Below are 20,883 nucleotides of genomic sequence, written 5' to 3' on the forward strand. Positions count from 1 at the left end.
ATTTTTCTCATCACTATATTTTCAGTACTTGGCTTGGCACATAGTATATGGTTGGCCAAAGGTTCCTTTGGTTTTTTAAGTAAAAAATAAGACAGTCTTTCATTTTCATCAAGAACTTCACTGAACAACATATTCATTGTTTTGTTCCACTACCTTCTGCCATTTTTCAGGCAACTTCATAATTCCATCTTCCCAAAACTTTTTATCTTTTTAAGCAAAGAACTGTTCAGGTTCCTTTTACAGTCTTCCAGGAAACAGAAATTTTTTTCCATTAAGAGAATTTTGTAAAGAGTGAAATGGGCACTTGAAGGTGCAGTGTCTGGTGAATATAGTGAATGAAATCAGGACTTCCCAGCCAGGCTGTAATGGTTTTTGTCGGGTCATCAAAGAAGCATGTGGTCTTGGGTTATCTCAGTGGAAGATGATGTGTTTTCTGTTGACTGATTCCAGACACTTTTCACCTATTGCTTGGAAGCAGCACTTGTTGGAATGAATTGCTTGGTTTTCTGGAAGGAGCTCATAATAGAGGACTCCCTTTGAGTCCCACTATATATACAACATAACCTTTGGATGAAGACCAACCTTTGGTGTGATTTGTGGTGGTTCATTTCACTTGCCTCATAATCTCTTCTGTTCCACACTATTGTACAATATCCACTTTTCATCTCCTGTCACATTTGCTTTAAAACAGGACATTTTTCATTATGTTTCATTAGAGAATCACATATGGAAATATGCTCAAGAAGGTTTTTTTCGCTTAACTTATGCGAAACCTAAACATCAAGTGATGAACATAACCAGGCTGTGCAAATGATTTTCAGTGCTAGATTTGGATATTTTGAGTATGTTGACTATCTTCTGCATGGTGTAATGTTGACTGTTCTCGATTAATGTCTCAATTTGATCGCTCATAACTTCAGTTGGTCTACCTACCCATGGAGCATTGTCCCTTTAGAAAACTCCAGCATGAAACTTCACAAACTACTTTTGACATGTTCAGTTGGTCACAACATCTTCTCTATACACTGCACAAAATTTTCTTTTGTGTTTCAGGTGTATTTTTATGTTTCTTGAAATAATAAAGCATAATATGCTGAAAATGTTGCTTTCTTCTTCTATGATCAATATTAAAATGGCTACTCAAAAATTCACCAATTGATAAACTTTTTTTTAAAATACACCCTGATATGACAGCTGTCACAGTACACTCTTAACAAAATTGTTAATGAAATTTAAGACAATTAAGCACTACTAGAGCTAGTTACGGGAAAAAACAAACAAACCTTTTGGCCAACCCAGTACGTATTTGTTTAGTCGCTAAGTCGTATCCAACTTTTTATGACCCTATAAACTGTAGCCGGAGAAGGCAGTGGCACCCCACTCCAGTACTCTTGCCTGGAAAATCCCATGGATGGAGGAGCCTGGTAGGCTGCAGTCCATAGGGTTGCTAAGAATTGGGCACGACTGAGCAACTTTACTTTCACTTTTCACTTTCATGCATTGGAGAAGGAAATGGCAACCTGCTCCAGTGTTCTCGCCTGGAGAATCCCAGGGACAGAGGAGCCTAGTGGGCTGCCGTCTATGGGGTCGCACAGAGTCGGACACGACTGAAGTGACTTAGCAGCAGCATAGACTGTAGCCTGCCAGGTTCCTCTGTCCATGGGATTTCCCAGGCAAGAATACTGGAGTGGGTTGCCATTTCCTTCTCCAGGGGATCTTCCTGACCCAGGGATTGAACCCACGTCTCCTGCATTGAGGTGAATTCCTTACCCCTGAGCCAATGGGGATGCCAGAGTAATGACAAATTCTTCCCTGCTTAAATTTATGTCAGCAAATTTGGAAAACTCAGCAGTGGCCACAGCACTGGAAAAGATCAGTTTTCATTCCAATCCCAAAGAAAGGCAGTGCCAAAGAATGCTCAAACTACTGCACAATTGCATGCATCTCACACACTAGCAAAGTAATGCTCAAAATTCTCCAAACCAGGCTTCAGCAGTACATGAACCATGAACTTCCAGATGTTCAAGCTGGATTCAGAAACACAGAGGAACCAGAGATCAAATTGCCAACATCTGTTGGATCATCGAAAAAGCAAGAGAGTTCCAGAAAAACATCTATTTCTGCTTTGTTGACTATACCAAAGCCTTTGACTCTGGGGATCACAACAAACTGAAAAATTCTTCAAGAGATGGGAATACCAGACCACCTGACCTGACTCTTGAGAAACCTGTATGCAGGTCAGGAAGCAACAGTTAGAACTGGACAGCAACAGACTGGTTCCAAATCAGGAAAGGAGTATGTCAAGGCTGTATATTGTCACCCTGCATATTTAACTTAGATGCAGAGTACATCATAAGAAATGCTGGGCTGGAAGAAGCACAAGCTGGAATCAAGATTGCCAGGAGAAATATCAATAACCTCAGATATGCAGGTGACACCACCCTTATGGCAGAAAGTGAAGAAGAACTAAAGAGCCTCTTGATGAAAGTGAAAGAGGAGAGTGAAAAAGTTGGTTAAAACTCAATATTCAGAAAACTAAGATCACGGCATCCGATCCCATCACTTTATGGCAAATAGATGGGGAAACAATGGAAACAGTGTCAGACTTTATTTTTGGGGGCTCCAAAATCACTGCAGATGGTGACTGCAGCCATGAAATTAAAAGACACTTGCTCCTTGGAAGAAAAGTTATGACCAACCTAGACAGAATATTAAAAAGCAGAGACATTACTTTGCCCACAAAGGTCTGTCTAGTCAAGGCTATGGTTTTTCCAGTAGTCATGTATGGATGTGAGAGGTGGACTATAAAGAAAGCTGAGTGCTGAAGAATTGATGCTTTTGAACTGTGGTGTTGGAGAAGACTCAAGAGTCCCTTGGACTGCAAGGAGATCCAACCAGTCCATCCTAAAGGAAATCAGTCTTGAATATTCATTGGAAGGACTGATGGTGAAGCTGAAACTCCAATACTTTGGCCACCTGATGCAAAGAACTGACTCTTTGGAAAAGAACTTGATGTGCTGAGAAAGATTGAAGGCAGGAGGAGAAGGGGATGACAGAGGATGAGATAGTTGGATGGCATCACCGACTCGATGGACGTGAGTCTGAGTAAACTCTGGGAGTTGGTGATGGACAGGGAGGCCTGACGTGCTGCGGTCCATGGGGTCACAAAGAGTTGGACACTGAACTAAATTTATAGATTTCAGTTTTTAGCTTTATCATTAGGTGGCGCTAAGAAACCATTTTCTCTACACAGAAGATTTACCTGGGAGACTTGTTTTTGATACCTGATTGTGAAATATTAACAATATTCCTTTCAGGCTAGTGATTGAACTTTTAAAATAATGAATTAAAATATAGGGAAGGCTGCTCATTTAAATGAATATTCAAAGTAATAATGACTATATCTCATAATGCTCTCAGAAGAAGTAATTTAGTTGGACTTAGTGAATATTTTTTTGATGAATGCAAGGTCATACGTGACCTCATTAATCTTTACCTGATATGTACGTTTATGCTGATGTATGTCAGCAGTGTCTCAAAATGTTCCCCAGTATGTATTTAACATGTTTCAGACGTCTCCATAATGAAGCTCTCTACTCAGTAAGATAAATAGATCTATTTCTGCCATAGACTTTGACATAGCAGAACACACAGGATGCAAAATCAGTTAAGCCGAGGACATAGCTTTTTAGTATTTTTGACTATTTAAAGTTCGCTACTTTAAAAAAATAATTTCCAGGGACTTCCCTGGTGGTCCAGTGATAAGAATGCGGCTTGCAATGCAGGGGACCAGGGTTCCTTCCCTGGTCAGAAACTTAGATCCCACATGCCCTGGGGTAACTAAGCCACAACTGGAGAGCCCCCATGCCATCCAATACAGCCAAATAAATAAGTAAAAATAAAAAATAATTTTCAAAATAAGGTTAATGTATTCCCTGCATTCATTTCATCTGAGGTGCTTAATTTCTGGGCCTCATTCCAGAGACCTCTGTTGAGAATCAAAATTTCTCCCCTTCTTACAAAAGAATGTGTACTATATGACTTCACTTATATAAAATTCTAGGAAATGAAAACTAGAATATAGTGATGAAAATTTGGTGAGTGGTTGCCTGGGATAGAGAGCAGTTTGGAAGGAGCTGGAGGGGGACATTACAGGGGAACATAAGGAAACTTTTAGGGTGAGGATTATGTTCATTATCTTGACTGTGGTGGTGGTTTCAAGGGTATACACATGTCAAAACTTACCAAATTGTGTATTTTAAATATGTGCAGTTCACTGTATGACAGTTTTACCTCAATATAGCTGTTTTTTAGGTCTGACAAGTTCTCCAGGTGATTATTCATTCTCTAGGAGTTTGAGAATCAGTACAGTTGACTTTTGAACAACATAGATTTGAACTGCAAGGATCCACTTATATAGGAATTTTTTTTCACCGTATATATACTACAGTACTACATGATTTGTAGTTGGTTGAATACACAGATGTGGAAACTATAAAGTTATGTTTGGATTTTTGATGGTGTGAAGGGTTGGTGCCCATAACTCCCACATTGTTCAAGGGTCTACTGTATTTTAAAACACAGGAAAGCAGCTGATAAGATAGCTTTAGCCAAATCAAAGAAATAATAAAATCAAATGTTAAATGCTTTCAGTGTGGTTCTTTCATTATATTATCATCCTTCTTTCCTTATACTTTATCCTGCAGCCATTTAGAACTTTTTCCTAAAGACTCTTGATCTTGCTGATGCTGTTTTCTCTGCTTCATGTGCTTCTCCATATTATTTTTCCCTACCTTTTTTTAATGCAATTTATTTACACTTATATCAGTATTTCAAGATCCAATTCAAATGTTACTTTCTCTTTAAAGTCTCAGATTCCCAAGGCGTAGTACTGTTCAGGTTGTCCTTTGTCCTGCTAGCATTTTGTTCACACCTCCACTGCTTTTGTGAACTTGTTTTGCAGTTATCCGTAGTTTCTTCCAGTGAACCATGTGCTTTTAGAGAACAGGGGTTGCGTTATATTCATCTTTGTATTTCTCTCTCTTTTTTTTTAAAGTTATTTTTCTGTCTTGTCATTAAAATTTTCTATTACAGGGTTAGTTTTACGTCATTTGTTATTTGATACAGATTTTAAACTAGTATTTATCTTTAATTTCATATTTACTAGCTTGACATTATAAACTGATAAGGCTTCCAGGTACAACTATACTTTTCATTTCTAATCAATAGTTCTTCAGAATATATTGTTACTATATTGGTTGGAACTGACACATGTAATATTGTTAGATAGTCTCTTATTTAATATGACTTCATGAAAATTTATTTAACATAATCATAACATTATTAATTTGTCTTAGTTTTTTGCCATAATAGAAAACTCTACATTTTTTTCTTTTTATATTTGCACAGATACTGCATGCTTTAAATTATTCTGTAGATTTTCGCCCACATATATTTTTGTGTGTCTTCTTTAGGCATTAGATTGTTGGATTTTGTCTTAATGCCAGTCAGTATGCTATGCTTTATATTAGAGATTAGTTCATTTGCTTTATACACTTTATTTGATAACTTTCTTCTAATTCCTTTGTCCTGTAAGTTTTTCCTCATTTTGTCTTTTTTTTTTTTAATCATCTTTGTATTTCTCTGATTTGGGCTTGGATTCCCACAGGGGCTCAATAAATAATTGACTTTTAAATGAATAGATGAATCAGTCACCAAAGTGAGGCATCCATTAACTTGCCATTTTTGTTTTCCTTAAATTTTGTGTTTTCTAAATTTTGTTTATTTATGTTACATTTTCATATAGAATATAAACTGTGTTTTAAGGAATTTTTTATATTATTTTTTCACTTGAAATAGATTCTGATATCAAAGTCCTTGAAGACCAGTTTGATGAAATCATAGTTGATTTAGCCACAAAACGTAAGCAGTATCCCAGAAAGATCCTTGAATATGTCATCAAAATCATAAAGGCACAACAAGAGATTCTGGTAAGATGATTTACCTTTAAAATAGTAAATTTTATGTAATGTCTGTTTTACTACAGTAAAAAAGTTAAAGTATAAGATCAAGTGGAGATAAATAATATTTCGGTTTCTTTGTTTTTCATGCCTGAATTACTACTGCTTGTCTATTATAAAACTTCCCCTTTCTAAGTCACTCTAGGTTTTCAATACTGTTGATAATAAAGTAGGATTTGAAGATGGAAGACTGACAATAACTTAATTCTGAGTCCAGGAAGGAGAAAGAAATTTATTTTTTAAGCCTCTTCTATTTGTGATTTGTATTTGGCACATTATTTGTATATAGTTATGTATTTTGGGAGACTCTTGTCTTTGCTATGTATTTTGGTGATGAAGATTGAGACTACCTGTTTATAATGCCAAAATTTGCTTTATGAATTGTGTGTAATTTCTTTTGCTCCAAAAATTATGACGAGGCAGAAGGAGGTTTGCTGGAATGGCATTGCCTATGGAGTGAGACATAAATGTGGCTTTCAGTTTTGCTTAACGGTTTGTCCTTACTTTTTGAAATTAGCATACTCACATATAAATTTTCCAGTTGCTTAGTTTTCAGGAATTGCTTCAGAGAGTGAAGCAGGTACTTTATCTAAAATATTTTACTTACCATTCTATGAGAAAAAATAGTTATAAGCAAAATTTTTCTTATTTCTTCCATAGAAATGTCAGTTCTCCAAGAAATACCCCACTCCTATCTCCCTCATCTACTTTTAAAATTTCCTCAGGAAAAACATTCAAAATGTATTTATTTTCCAGTATCTTTCTCCCTATTACTACCCTTCCTCCCTGCTCCCACCCTCTCCATCAAAAAACCTGTAGTCAGTATTACATAAAAGAAAGTTTGCTGACCTAGATGGGGTGTTGCTGTGGAAGTTTAAAAATTGATGTAAAAATGAATGGGGTGAGGATACTAAAGACAGCTTTAAAACAAACAAACAAAAAACTTTTTTGGTTCCTGCTGCTTTGGGCATGAGAAAGGACATTTTCCACTTCCTTTTTGCCTGAATTATGGATCCTGTTCTTAGAGTTCTGCTACTGCAGTCCCAGTGTATCACAGGTAGGCATTAGTATGCTGACACTTTTAAAAACAGATTTCTGTGTGAATGTGAGTTCAAGTTCTAACCACTTGTCTTAAAATGAACTTTTGAAAAACAGTCCGTTAATAGTTTGAAAACTACCTTATAGTTTAAGATTCTGTCACTGTGCCTTTAATTTGCTTGTATGCTTCTGTATGTTGCTGCTTCTTAGTGTATGCAGTAGGTGGCAGTACTCTAAAAGGTATAAATCAGGCTTAATTTGATCTGTTCTTTTCTCCTCCCTTCCCTACAGGATCTAATTTGGACGTTTGTTTTGTTTTGGGGTTTTTTTGGCAAAAGAATGATACTGCTAACTAATATTTATTTATATTAGCCAAAGAAAATGTTTCTGTAAGTCACCTAGTTGTTAATTTAAATCTGTTTTATTTTATGTTTAGAAGCAGTACCACCCTGTTGTACATCTGTTGGACCTAAAATATGACCCTGATCCAGGTGAGCCAGTATTCATTTGTGGTAAAAATGAAGCATGAGCTTGTAACTTTAGGAGTTCCTGATACTCCTTTAAAGGATTTAGCATCAGGGGTATCTTCCCTTTGATGCTCTCACTCCCAGTCAAGTCTTTTTCTCACTTAGGTTTATGAGAACTAGCTCTAAACCTACCATCTCAGAATTTCCAGGGTCAGGACCCAGGAATCTGGACTTCCATTAAGCAGTCTCCTAACCTAGAGTATTACACCTTCTCCATCTGCCTTCTCCTATAATACCCTCCCATCTTTAATACTATTATATTATCCATTCTTTGCATTACAGCCAAAGTGACTATTAAAGCACTCATAGTATCTTTTCTTCTTGTGATAACCATCATTGGTTTTTCATCATTTACAGAATAAAATCCAATAAAAATATAATATTGAACTTAAGAGATATGTACACTTGTTACACCTTTGAATTCAGTTCTGTTTTCCACTTAAGTGCATCTTGTAAAACACAAAGAAATAAAAAGAATATAAACTTTGTAAATCCAGCAACAGAACTAACATTGCTAAAAATGTGGATCATGCATATTTTTAAATAACTCTATTCTTACCTTGAAAAATGTGTAACAATTTTCCTAAGAGACATTTTGGAATTTGCCTTTGGCTCTCTAAAGTACCAATTTTGAAGTCTTTGTAAAACAGTTAAGATCTTGATTTATTTGTATGGGATTTCTATACTTATGGCTTTGAATACCTCACCCTTGTTGAATTCTGATTTACCTTCTAACATGTCCCCTGCCCTTTCAAAGTGTCCCAAGCCAATGGGATAAACTGAGAGGGGGAAGCAAATGCAGGCTGAAGTTGGCTAAAATTATCACAGTCATTGCGTTTGACAATAAACATTAACCTAGTAACACTTACTTTGTTATCGGTTTGGTTTGGTTCAGTTCATTCACTCAGTTGTGTCTGAATCTTTGCGACCCCATGGACTGCAGCATGCCAGGCTTCCCTGTCCATTACCAATTCCCAGAGCTTGCTTAAACTTATGTCCATCGAGTCGGTGATGCCATCCAACCATCTCATCCTCTGTCGTCCCCATCTCCTCCTGCCTTCAGTCTTTCCCAGCATCAGGGTCTTTTCCAATGAGTCAGTTCTTCGCATCAGGTGGCCAGAGTTTTGGAGCTTCAGCTTCAGCATCAGTCCGTCCAGTGAATATTCAGGACTGATTTCCTTTAGGATGGACTGGTTGGATCTCCTTGCAGTCCAAGGGATTCTCAAGAATCTTCTCCAGTACCACAGTTCAAGAGCATCAGTTCTTCAGTGCTCAGCTTTCTTTATGGTCCATATCTCACATGCAGTCATAACTACTGGAAAAACCATAGCTTTGACTAGATGGACCTTTGTCGGTAAAGTAATGTCTCTGCTTTTTAATATTATGTCTAGGTTGGCCATAACTTTCCTTCTAAGGAGCAAGCATCTTTTAATTTCATGGCCGCAGTCACCATCTGCAGTGATTTTGGAGCCCCTCAAAATAAAGTCTATCACTGTTTCCACTGTTTCCCCATCTATCTACCAAGAAGTGATAGGACCAGATGCCATGATCTTAGTTTTCTGAATGTTGAGCTTTAAGCCAACTTTTTCACCTCTTTCACTTTCATCAAGAGGCTCTTTAGTGCTTCACTTTCTGCCATAATAGTGGTATCATCTGCATATTTGAGGTTATTGATATTTCTCCTGGCAATCTTGATTCCAGCTTGTGCTTTATCCAGCCCAGCATTTCTCATGATGTATTCTGCATATAAGTTACATAAGCAGGGTGACAATATACAGCCTTGATGTACTCCTTTTCCTATTAGGAACCAGTCTGTTGTTCCATGTCCAATTCTAACTGTTGCTTCCTGACCTGCATACAGGTTCCTTAAGAGGCAGGTCAGGTGGTCTGGTATTCCCATCTCTTTCAGAAATTTCCACAGTTTATTGTGATCCACACAGTCAAAGGCTTTGGCATAGTCAATAAAGCAGAAATAGATGTTTTTCTGCAACTCTCTTGCTTTTTCAATGATCCAGAGGATGTTTGCAATTTGATCTCTGGTTCCTCTGCCTTTTCTAAATATCTGATGTCACACACCTTCAAATAGACAATTACTGTAACTGCTTGATATGTCTAATCTTAGATCTTTATCAGTACATTTGTATGTGGGCAGATAGACATAGGGAGTTTTGAGTTGTTAATATATATACAATATATTTTATTCTTTTTTTTTTTTTTCATTCAACTATGTAACATACGGTTCATCTCTGTGCTTCTTACTGGTAATTTTTTTATGCTTTTGTACACATGCACACAATTTTATTTAAATAGAGTATACACTTTTTTTTTTTTTTTGGTTTTGGATAGGGAGGATTTTTTAATTTGTTTTGCTTGCTTCCTCTTCTCATCTTCCACTCACAACTCCATGTATAATTTGTCTGAGGACTCTCATCTTCTAGAAAATCTTTAACTTAATCTTTCAACTTTGCTTATCATTTCTTCTGTTTTTGTACTATTCTTGTTATAATGTCTGTTATGATTTCCTTTACTATTGCATGCATGCTAAGTTGCTTCAGTTGTTTCTGACTTTTTGTGACTCTCTGGACTGTAGCTCACCAGGCCCCTCTGTCCATGAAATTCTCCAGGCAAGAATACTGGAGTGGGTTGTCACGCTCTCCTCCAGGAGATCTTCTTGACCCAGGGATTGGAACCATGTCTCTTAAGTTTCCTGCATTGGCAGGTGGGTTCTTTACTAGTAGCACCTGGGAAGCCTTTCTTTAGCTATTGGAGGATCTTAAACCTTTAGGCAATGCCAAAGAATGCTCAAACTACCGCACAACTGCACTCATCTCACACGCTAGTAAAGTAATGCTCAAAATTCTCCAAGCCAGGCTTCAGCAATATGTGAACTGTGAACTTCCAGATGTTCAAGCTGGTTTTAGAAAAGGCAGAGGAACCAGAGATCAAATTGCCAACATCCATTGGATCATAGAAAAAGCAAGAGAGTTCCAGAAAAACATCTATTTCTGCCTTATTGACTATGCTAAAGCCTTTGACTGTGTGGATCATAACAAACTGTGGAAAATTCTGAAAGAAATGGGAATACCAGAGCACCTGACCTGCCTCTTGAGAAACCTATATGCAGGTCAGGAAGCAACAGTTAGAACTGGACATGGAACAACAGACTGGTTCCAAACAGGAAAAGGAGTACATCAAGGCTGTATATTGTCACCCTGCTTATGTAACTTATATGCAGAATACATCATGAGAAACGCTGGGCTGGAAGAAGCACAAGCTGGAATCAAGATTGCCGGGAGAAATATCAATAACCTCAGATATGCAGATGACACCACCCTTATGGCAGAAAGTGAAAAGGAACTAAAGAGCCTCTTGATGAAAGTGAAAGAAGAAAGTGAAGAAGTTGGCTTAAAGCTCAACATTCAGAAAACGAAGATCATGGCATCTGGTCCCATCACTTTATGGCAAATAGATGGGGAAACAGTGTCAGACTTTTTTTGTTGGGGGGCTCCAAAATCACTGCAGATGGTGATTGCAGCCATGAAATTAAAAGATGCTTACTCCTTGGAAGGAAAGTTATGACCAACCTAGATAGCATATTCAAAAGCAGAGATACTACTTTGCCAGCAAAGGTCCATCTAGTCAAGGCTGTGGTTTTCCAGTGGTCATGTATGGATGTGAGAGTTGGACTGTGAAAAATGCTGAGTGCCGAAGAATTGATGCTTTTGAACTGTGGTGTTGGAGAAGACTCTTGAGAGTCCTTTGGACAGCAAGGAGATCCAACCAGTCCATCCTAAAGGAGTCCAGTCCTGGGTGTTCATTGGAAGAACTGATGCTGAGGCTGAAACTCCAATACTTTGGCCACCTCATGTGAAGAGTTGACTCATTGGAAAAGACCCTGATGCTGGGAGGGATTGGGGGCAGGAGGAAAAGGGGACGACAGAGGATGAGATGGCTGGATGGCATCACCGACTCGATGCACATGAGTTTGAGTGAACTCCAAGAGTTGGTGATGGACAGGGAGGCCTGGCGTGCTGCAATTCATGGGGTCACAAAGAACTGGACGTGACTGAACTGAACTGAAACCTTAAAATCATTTTCAGATTGCTCTATTTTTATTTTATCTGCAGCAAATTCCTCTCCTTGACATTGGTTATATTGGCTGTCTTTCATGGCTGTGATTTCTTCATATATTTAAGAATTTTGCTTAGCAAGTGTTTCCTGACCAAGTTTTTCATGTGCTTACTTTCTTATTGCTGCTTTCCCCTCTTCCTGTCTAGTAGTTTTGTGGTTGCCTTCTGTCTGGCCCTTGAACAGTCCCAGGCAAGAACCACATCTTAAATTGACACTGGGAGGGCCCCTGTTCCACTGTAATATTGGTGATAGTGGATCTAGTCACTAAGTCAGCAGGCAGCTTAATATAGGCCCTGGCTTTGAGGCATTTTCTCCCATCATCTAGTGTAGCTTTAAGTATGCTGCAGCTCAGTAGCTCAGTTTGGTTTTTTTTCCCCCAGCCTCCTTTTCAGGGTAGGAAAACTCCATTTGAACCCTTGGTTTCATGTATGAGGCCAGCTCTCCCCATTCCCTGCCCCTCTGGTGCATGTTGATACCTTTTTATCTTGTGGGGAGCAAATTCCTGGTTACTTACTGCCTATCTTCCGTCTGCCCTCCATTGGATCTGTAACTTTAGCCTGACTTAACAGCTTTTTCTCTTCTACTTTTTTCTGGTTCATAGAAATTTACTTTGTACATGCTTTGAATTTGTCTTTAAAATTTTTCTATATTTATCCAGTGGTACTTTGGACAAAAGTGGGGAGTTTATGAACTTCCAAGACCAGCTTGACTAGAAATTTAGGATACTCTTAAAAACACAAATCAACTTTCATTCCTCTCTGCTTAAAATCCTAAAGTCTTCCAATTTTAAAGAATAATAGACTTCGACCTTCTCACCATTCCTTTATGTGACCTGGTCCTTCCAGATTCATTTCAAAAGCTTTCCTTTTTGTTCTGGCCCTCTGTAGACCCTCTCTTTCAGCAAAGTGGTTCAGCTATGTGTGTGGGTATTTGTTTTTTAGTTTCTTTTCCATTGTAGGTTATTACAAGATATTGAGTAGAGTTCCCTATGCTATTAATATATAGTAAGGAGGTCCTTGTTGGTTATCCATTTTATATACAGTAGTGTGTATATTTTAATCTCAGACTCCTGATTTACCCCTCTTACACTTGGGTAACCATAAATTTGTTTCCTATGGCTGTGAGTCTGTTTCTCTTTTGTCAGTAAGTTCATTTATATCATTTTTTAAGACTCCGCATATAAGCAATACTGTGCGATACTTGTCTCTGTCTGACTTCACTTAGTCTGATAATCTCTAGGTCTATCAGTGTTGCTGCAAGTGGCATCTCGTTCTTTGTTGTGGTGAGAAGTGTCCCATTGTGTGTATGTACCACATCATCTTTGTTGACTCATTTGTCAGTAAACACCTAGTTTGTTTCCATGTCTTGACTGGCTATTGTAAATAGTCCTGCTGTGAACATAGTGTTGGCTATATGTCTTTTCGAATTACAGTTTTCTCCAGATAAATGCCCAGGAGTGGAATTGCTGAGAGATCTGTTTTTAGTTTTTAAAAGAATTGCTGTGAAAGTTGCTCAGTCGTGTCCAGCTCTTTACAACCCCATGAGTATACAGTCCATGGAATTCTCCAGGCCAGAATAATGGAGTGGGTAGCCTTTCCCTTCTCCAGGGGATCTTCCCAACCCAGGGATCGAACCCAGGTCTCCCTCATTGCAGGTGTATTCATTGCAACCTGAGCCACAAGGGAAGCCTAAGAATACTGGAGTGGGTATCCTATCCCTTCTTCAGGGGATCTTCCCGACCCAGGAATTGAACCAGAGTCTCCTGCACTGCAGGTGGATTCTTTACCAACTGAGCTATCAGGGAATCCCCAAGGAACTGCCATACCATTCTCCATAGTGGGTGCACCAATTTACATTTCCATTAGTAGTGTAGAAGGATTCCCTTTTCTCCACCCCTTCTCCAGGGTTTATCATTTGTAGCCTTTTTGATGATGGCCATTCTGACTGGTATGAGGTAAGACCTTATAGTAGTTTTGATTTGCATTTCTTGAATAATTAGCAGTGTTAAGCATCTTTTCATGTGCCTGGTGGCCTTCTGTATGTCTTCTTTGGAGGAATATCTATTTAGGTATTCTGCCCATTTATTTATTTATTGAGCTATATGAGCTGATGGTGTATTTTGGAAATTAATCCTGTCAGTCACATAGTTTGCAAGTATTTTTTCCTCAGGTTGTCTTTTTGTTTTGCTGATGGTCTCCTTTGCTGTGCAAAAGCTTTTAAGTTTAATTACGTCCCATTTGTTTATTTTTGTTTTTGTTTCCATCACTCTAGGAGACAAATCCAAAAAAAATTCTGCTGTGGTTTATGTCAGAGTGTTCTGCCTGTTTTTCTCTGGGAGTTTCATAGTATCCAGTCTTACATTTAGATTTTTAATCCATTTTAGCAAAGTTTGCTTTTGTATATGGTGTTAGAGAATGTTCTAATTTAATTCTTTTACATGTAGAGCTGTCCAGTTTTCCCAGCACTACTTGTTGAAGAGACTGTCTTTTATTTAGTGTGTATTTTTTGCCTCCTTTGTCATAGATAAAATGATCCTAAGTGTATGAGTTTACTTCCCCCAGTCACTTCTAAGGTTGACATCTTCTCAGTTTTTCTCATTTAAATGCTACCTCCACAGAGAGATCTTTCCTACTCACCCTGGTAAAAGTAATCTCTCCCCAGTTCTCTGTCATAATACTTGTTTATTTCCATAAAATCATTTGTTATGACATGTGCTTGTTTGTTTCTTTATGGTTTCTCACAAAACTGAAAGCTTCATGAGTTTTTTACTTTGCATTTTTGTTTGCATTATATGAAACCAGCATATAGCATCATGCTCAGTAAATACTTACCACGTGACTATTATTCACCCATGCATTCAGCATATTTATTGAATGTCTACGGTATGCCAGAACGGTTCTCACTGTGGAGGATGTAATGGTGAACGATACAGACAGGGTCCTTGCTCTGTGGAGCTTACGTTCTAGTGGGAGAAGGAAAGTAGCAACAAATAGAAAAATAAATAACATCAGTGCTAGGGTGATGTGTTTAGGTGATGGGAAACACTTTTCTGAGGAAGTAACAAGAAGGAATTTATCTTGTGACAATCAAGAGGAAGAACTTTTCAGTTAGAAGAGCTAGAACAAGGTTCCTAAGAATGAGCTTGAATATTCATAGAACAAGAGACTACTGAGCTGTAGTGGAAGGAATAGAGGGGAAGAGCATTACAGGAGAAGGTTAGAGTCTTGACTGAGACCAGATAACACAAGCTAGGAGTTTGAAAATATGTGGTACCTTAAGACAGATGCAGTTCTTGAGTACTGAAGGAGCTGGTGAGGTGCAGGTGTGAGTAGATGCCAAGGATCCTAGCACGTGTGTTAAACAGATGAGTTAAAATTATGGCAAAGTGTTATCTTCCGGAAAGTCATAAATCACTGCTTAGTTTTTGGTTTCCTTTTCACCAGGGATGCTACTTTTTAACTCATGGTTCTTTTTCATGCCTTTAGTTACCCTTTTTAGAAACTAGTATAAGCCAAACATCCTATATTATGCATGCTTGCTCATACATGTTCATAAAATACAGTGGAAATGGAAAGGAAACACTCAGTTAATGCTTTTTTTTTTCTTGCTGAATTTCTAAATTTGTGCAGGCTTTTGGAATTTCATGTTTCCTAGTTTAGTCAGTGCAATGACCTAAAAGCAAAACAAGGTTGATTACTCAATCTTTCATTTCCACTTTTTCATTTCCCTGTGTTTTAGAAAGCAAGTGACTAGGGAAGGCAGTGTACTCAAGGGTGCCTAACTTCCACATTTTTAAGAGCAAACTTTTATATATATATCTTTGCAGCAGTCTTCTAATTAACTACCTACCAATAGGATGAGTTTTCATTTGTCATTTATAACCTTTTGTGATCCTATTCGTGAAACTAATCATTCTTTCCATATCATCAACTTTAAAAAAAAGTTATTTGAAATTAATTGACGAGGCTCCCTTTTTATTATTTCCTGTCCTTCACTAAACATGTAGTGATGACAAAGATCTATTTTAAGCTTCTCTGTAGTAGACTTTATGATAGTTCTTTTGCTGACCCTACAGGCAAAGGACTTAGAGACAGTTCCTCTTTTTTCCTAATAATGACAGCTTGCTTAAGCCATTGTTAGAATATTTACAGGTAGTCACCCACTTACAAATGGTTACATTTCAGACATTTATACTTAATCTGAACTTTGAAATTTGAACTGTATTTCTCCCCTGAAAAAATGTGCAAATGGTATTATAAATAAATAACTTTCTGGCTACCCTTTAAAGACCTATGTAAACCTACATGTGGTTGGTCACTCAGCTGTGTCCGACTCTTTGCGACCCTATGGACTCTAGCCCACCAGGGCCCTCTGTCCATGGGATTCTCCAGGCAAGAATACTGGAGTGGGTTGCCATGCCCTCCTCTGAGGAATCTTCCCAACCCAGGGATTGAACCCGTGTCTCCTGCATTGCAGAATTCTTTACCGCTAAGCCACCAGGGAAGCCCCATGTAACATATAGTGTAGCTGAAATACTACACATTTATGATGAAAAATATTAGGAGAATCACACTTCAGATGCACATTAGTTCTACTGCGTGACATTTACATAGAATTTGGAGGTAATCATTTGGGTTCAGTGATACCTTTGTTTGTGGTGAGACAATGAATAATGGTGCCATGAAGGTGTTCCCATTAGGTGATGGAGAGAGCCGTTGAGAATGCTTCTGCAGGAAGCCCATCCATCTCCTGCATGGCAGGGACCCGGCATCTGGACGTGAGACATTCCTAAGTCCGATGTTTGTTTATCAGGAGTACCTGTAAGCTCTTACTAGTTACACAAGTGGAGCATTCATTTAAAATAATCTTAAGTGAGGAATTGAAAAGTTTGTGTATTTTGAATTCCTGAGTAGATGTTAATGTTGGTGAATGCTTTTCTGATACATTTACAGATGACGTATTTCATTTTTAGTGATCATATTTTTGTGTTTATTTTTCCCCCCTCTTTGGGTTTTTTTAAATATTTGTGTGTTTAGTTTTATTCCTAAAATTATTGATGCTCCTTAGTTTTCAAAGAAGGAATTTCATTTACTTAACTAAAAACAAAACAGTACTTAAATGTTAATAGTTGAAACAAATTTAACTCTAGACTTTTTAAAATTCTTTGCTAGGCATAATTTATTTTCATTTTTATCTTAAGAGATTTTTACTGTAGCAGAATTTTTGACCGTTTGTTAACTTATATTCATATGAGTATAGTATAATTCCTGGCAAAGTGGTAGTTTGGAAAGTTACGTATAGAATATAGAAGAGTGTGTGCTGTGAGTTTCTAACTCTATTTAGTGTTTATTCAGTTATTCATTTAGTTCATATACATTTCTCAGCTCTCACAGCTTCTTTTTTCCCATCTGAAAAAAAAAGAGGTTGATGAAACCTGCTTCCATCACAGAGTTGCTAAAGTTGATACATAGGGCCAATTGGCATTGTATGACAGCCCATAATACTACAGAAATGCACTATCAGAAGATCACGTGTAGGGAAAACTTCCTTTCCTTTTGTTTCTTTTACCTGAACTCTCCTTTTCATAGCCAAGTTTGTCAAAAGAATAATCTACACCCATTAGCTTCACTTTCATTTTTGTCAAAAATCATCAGTAGTATTAAGCATTGATATTGTTATGACTATGTAAATGTTCTTCAGTATGAGTCAGGTAATCAGACAATGAGTGTATTTTCTTTCTTGAACATCTTATTACCCCCCACTTTGGAATGCTTTATTTTTCTGTTTGCTTTGTTTGCTAATGTGTCTTTCACTGATTCTTTCCCAAACACTTCAATAGAACAGTAAAATTCCTCTCAATATAGTAAACACTTCCATCAAATCCACTTTTAAAACCCTTTCCTTTTTTCTTGGAGGTTTTCCTCTGGGAGCCTTTTGTCTTCCTGTTCAAATCTGGACTGTTTGCTATTTAGACCTGCTGAAGAGCTTTCATTCCATCTGTTTCTTTCCTCATCATCCTGGGAATTTCCTTTACTTCTGTTTTGGATCATGTTTCCTGGTTCCTGTGTTTTCTTCTTTCTTGATTTATTCTCTTGTTTTGGTATAGCACATCCTCTACCACCCACCTCCTATTTCCACTCACCCCCAGCCACCCAGTATGAAATCTTCTTAGTCTATAACATCTATGTTATAACATAGCTCTTATAACATCTATGAAGTTTTTACTCGCCTTTCAATTCCCTTGTTGGATTGACCTCACCTTTGTGCCTCCATGGCAAACTTTGTCATAGCCTTCATCCATCATACTTTTCAAGCACCTACTCTACAAGTCAGGCACTGTGTTCAGCAGGAGGGAGTCCAAGACTAAGAGAATAAGGTTCTTGTTCCCAAGAAAATTCTGAAAAATAGGAACACTATGGTTCTCACTGCGGGGGCCGTACTGCCCCCTAGCGGTCCTTTGAAAAATAGGGGGAAATTTTTACTTATAGCACTATTGGGAGGGCATAGCTGGCGTTTTATAGTCAGGGGCCGAGAATACTAAACGTAGCTAAGTCCAGCACCAAACATTCATGAATGAAAATCTGTTCATAGTTATCCAAGCCTGGGACCTAACTCCATTTTACATGCAATCCCAAACTACTTGGCACTTTTTACATTGTTATTGCTTGTGCAACAGATGGAAAACAGCTATTGTCCATCAGTGTGTGTTTGCAGAAGAAAATTTTTTGTCAAGTTGCATGTGTTACTACGTGCTGAGTGATTGAACTGAATACAACTTTTCTAGAGTAAATGTTGAAAAAGAGATTTTGTTCAATATTATGTGTATGTTTGTATATATTGAGCTATAATATACAGTGCACAGCTTGATGAACTTGTACACATATATACATATTAAAGTATGTAACTGCTGCTTGGATCTAGGTACTGTCTGCAGAGTTGGGAAACATAGGATAAACCTGTGTTTATGGTTTTTTAAACATATTTATTTTTTAAAATTTATTCATTTTTTAATTGAAGGATAATTGCTTACAGAATTTTGTCATTTTCTGTCAAACCTCAACCTGAATCAGCCATCAGTATATATATATATCCCCTCCCTCTTGAACCTCCCTCCCATCTCCCTCCCATTCCACCCCTCTAGGTTGATACAGAGCCCCCGTTTGAGTTTCCTGAGACATACAGCAAATTCCCACTATCTATTTACATATGGTTATGTAAGTTTCCATGTTACTTTCTCTATACCTCTTACCCTTTCCTCCCCTCTCCCCATGTACATAGGTCTATTCTCTGTCTGTTTCTCCACTGCTGCCCTGCAGATAAATTCTTCAGTAGTATCATTTTTCTAGATTCCATATGTATACATTAATATGCGATATTTATCTTTCTCTTTCTGACTTATTCACTCTGTATAATAGGCTCTAGGTTCATCCATCTCATTAGAATTGACTCTAATGTGTTCTTTTTTATGGCTGAGTAATATTCCATTGTATATATGTACCACAACTTCTTTAACATAGGATAAACCTATTTTTAAATAGTACCTTTTCAAATAATGTGCCCATTATGTTTTCATATGTACAGTAAATATAGTCACACTGTCCAAAAATCTGGAAACATCAGGAAAATATCCTATTTATTTCATTTTTTACATTTTAACAGTTAGATCCATTGCTTTAAATTTTACTTGAAAAGGTAACTTGAAGTTAAAAAAGAAGATATTGACTATATTATTTGCAAATGTAACTAACACATATTTATTCTGCTTCCCAATTTTACAGACACTCTGTACCCCAAAAAGTTTCCTTATATTCCTTACTGGTCAATATTCTGCTGCTCTCAGAGGTAGCCACCATTCTGACTTAATCATCATATTTCTTCAAATATTCTTTCTATCTCTGTTAATTTACATATGCAGGAAAGGTAAATTGAACTAAAAAGTCATTGCAACTAGAGTTGCATTTTATCAATCTGATTATGAAATGTTTTAGATCCACTTACAACTTTCATACTCCCTTTTTTCAAAAGATGAATTACTTAGAAATTTTCAACAACATTTTTACTTGCAAAGGATTTTGGTACAGTGTGTAGAACAAAGCTAATGGGAAATATGTAATGGAAGATTTGTCTTTTTAATAGGACCAAATGTTACTAAATTAACAGAAGCACACAAAATGTAGGAATCTCATTTTTATTAATAAAAATTATTTTTAAATACTTCCTATTATTGCCACACTGTATATTAAAAACTTTTTTACAGTGATAAGAAATTATGTGAATATTAAATTTTTAATTAGATTGCTTGTCTTTATTCTTACTCCCTGGTGGCTCAGGCAGTAAAGCGTTCTGTCTACAATGTGGGAGACCTGGGTTTGATCCGTAGGTCGAGAAGATTCCCTGGAGAAGGAAATGGCAACCCTCTCCAGTACTCTTGCCTAGAAAATCATATGGACGGAGGAGCCTGGTGCAGGCTACTGTCCATGGGGTCACAAAGAGTCGGACACGACTGAGAGACTTCACTGATTCTTACTCTGAATCTATCCACAAAGGTCAACCACATATCTTCTGTCTGTTGAGTCACTGAGTCGTGTCTGACTTTTTGCAACCCCATGGACTGTAGCTTGCCAGGCTCCTCTGTCCATGGGATTCTTTGGCAAGAATACTGGAGTTGGTTACCATTGTCTCCTCCAGGGGATCTTCCTGACCCAGGAATTGAACCCACATCTCTTGCATCTGCAGTTGGATTCTTTACCACTGTGCCACCTGGGAAACGCCGTTTTCTCCATAGTTCTCATATTTCTGTTTTTGTCTTATCCATTCTGTGTTCCCCATCGCCTTTCAACAGTATGACTGTATGATCTCTGAATTCTTTTTAAGTGGATGTAATTACTGAACTACTGAATCTAATCTGAATTATGGTGGAATTTCAAAGTGGGAGATAATATTTTCTATTGAATTTAATCCCTACACTTTCCAATGTTTTAATGTAGGGAATTATTTTGATGTAACACTTTTAATAAGGCCATCTCATTTGTAGATACATTGTGCTTCCTAATATTCACCATTTCAACATCCTGTACTTTGTATTGGTATATTATCCACACTCTTTTAAGATTATTTCCTCCCTTCTTATCATATGCAAATAAATAGAGTATGTTATTTCACTGATC

The 20,883-nt window shown here is 37.5% G+C and overlaps 1 protein-coding gene across 2 annotated transcripts in view; it reads left to right on the forward strand.

The window, feature by feature from the left end:
• NSL1 (NSL1 component of MIS12 kinetochore complex) overlaps positions 1–20,883 on the forward strand; it is a 35,475-nt gene that overhangs the window by 10,352 nt on the left and 4,240 nt on the right. For both annotated transcript variants that reach the window (XM_070768606.1, XM_070768608.1), the window contains exons 3-4: positions 5,860–5,990; positions 7,495–7,549. In XM_070768606.1, the coding sequence (XP_070624707.1) occupies positions 5,860–5,990; positions 7,495–7,549 (186 nt within the window). The remainder of the gene's footprint in view (positions 1–5,859; positions 5,991–7,494; positions 7,550–20,883) is intronic.

This window comes from Bos indicus, chromosome 16 (assembly GCF_029378745.1).
Source record: "Bos indicus isolate NIAB-ARS_2022 breed Sahiwal x Tharparkar chromosome 16, NIAB-ARS_B.indTharparkar_mat_pri_1.0, whole genome shotgun sequence".
NCBI lineage: Eukaryota > Metazoa > Chordata > Mammalia > Artiodactyla > Bovidae > Bos > Bos indicus.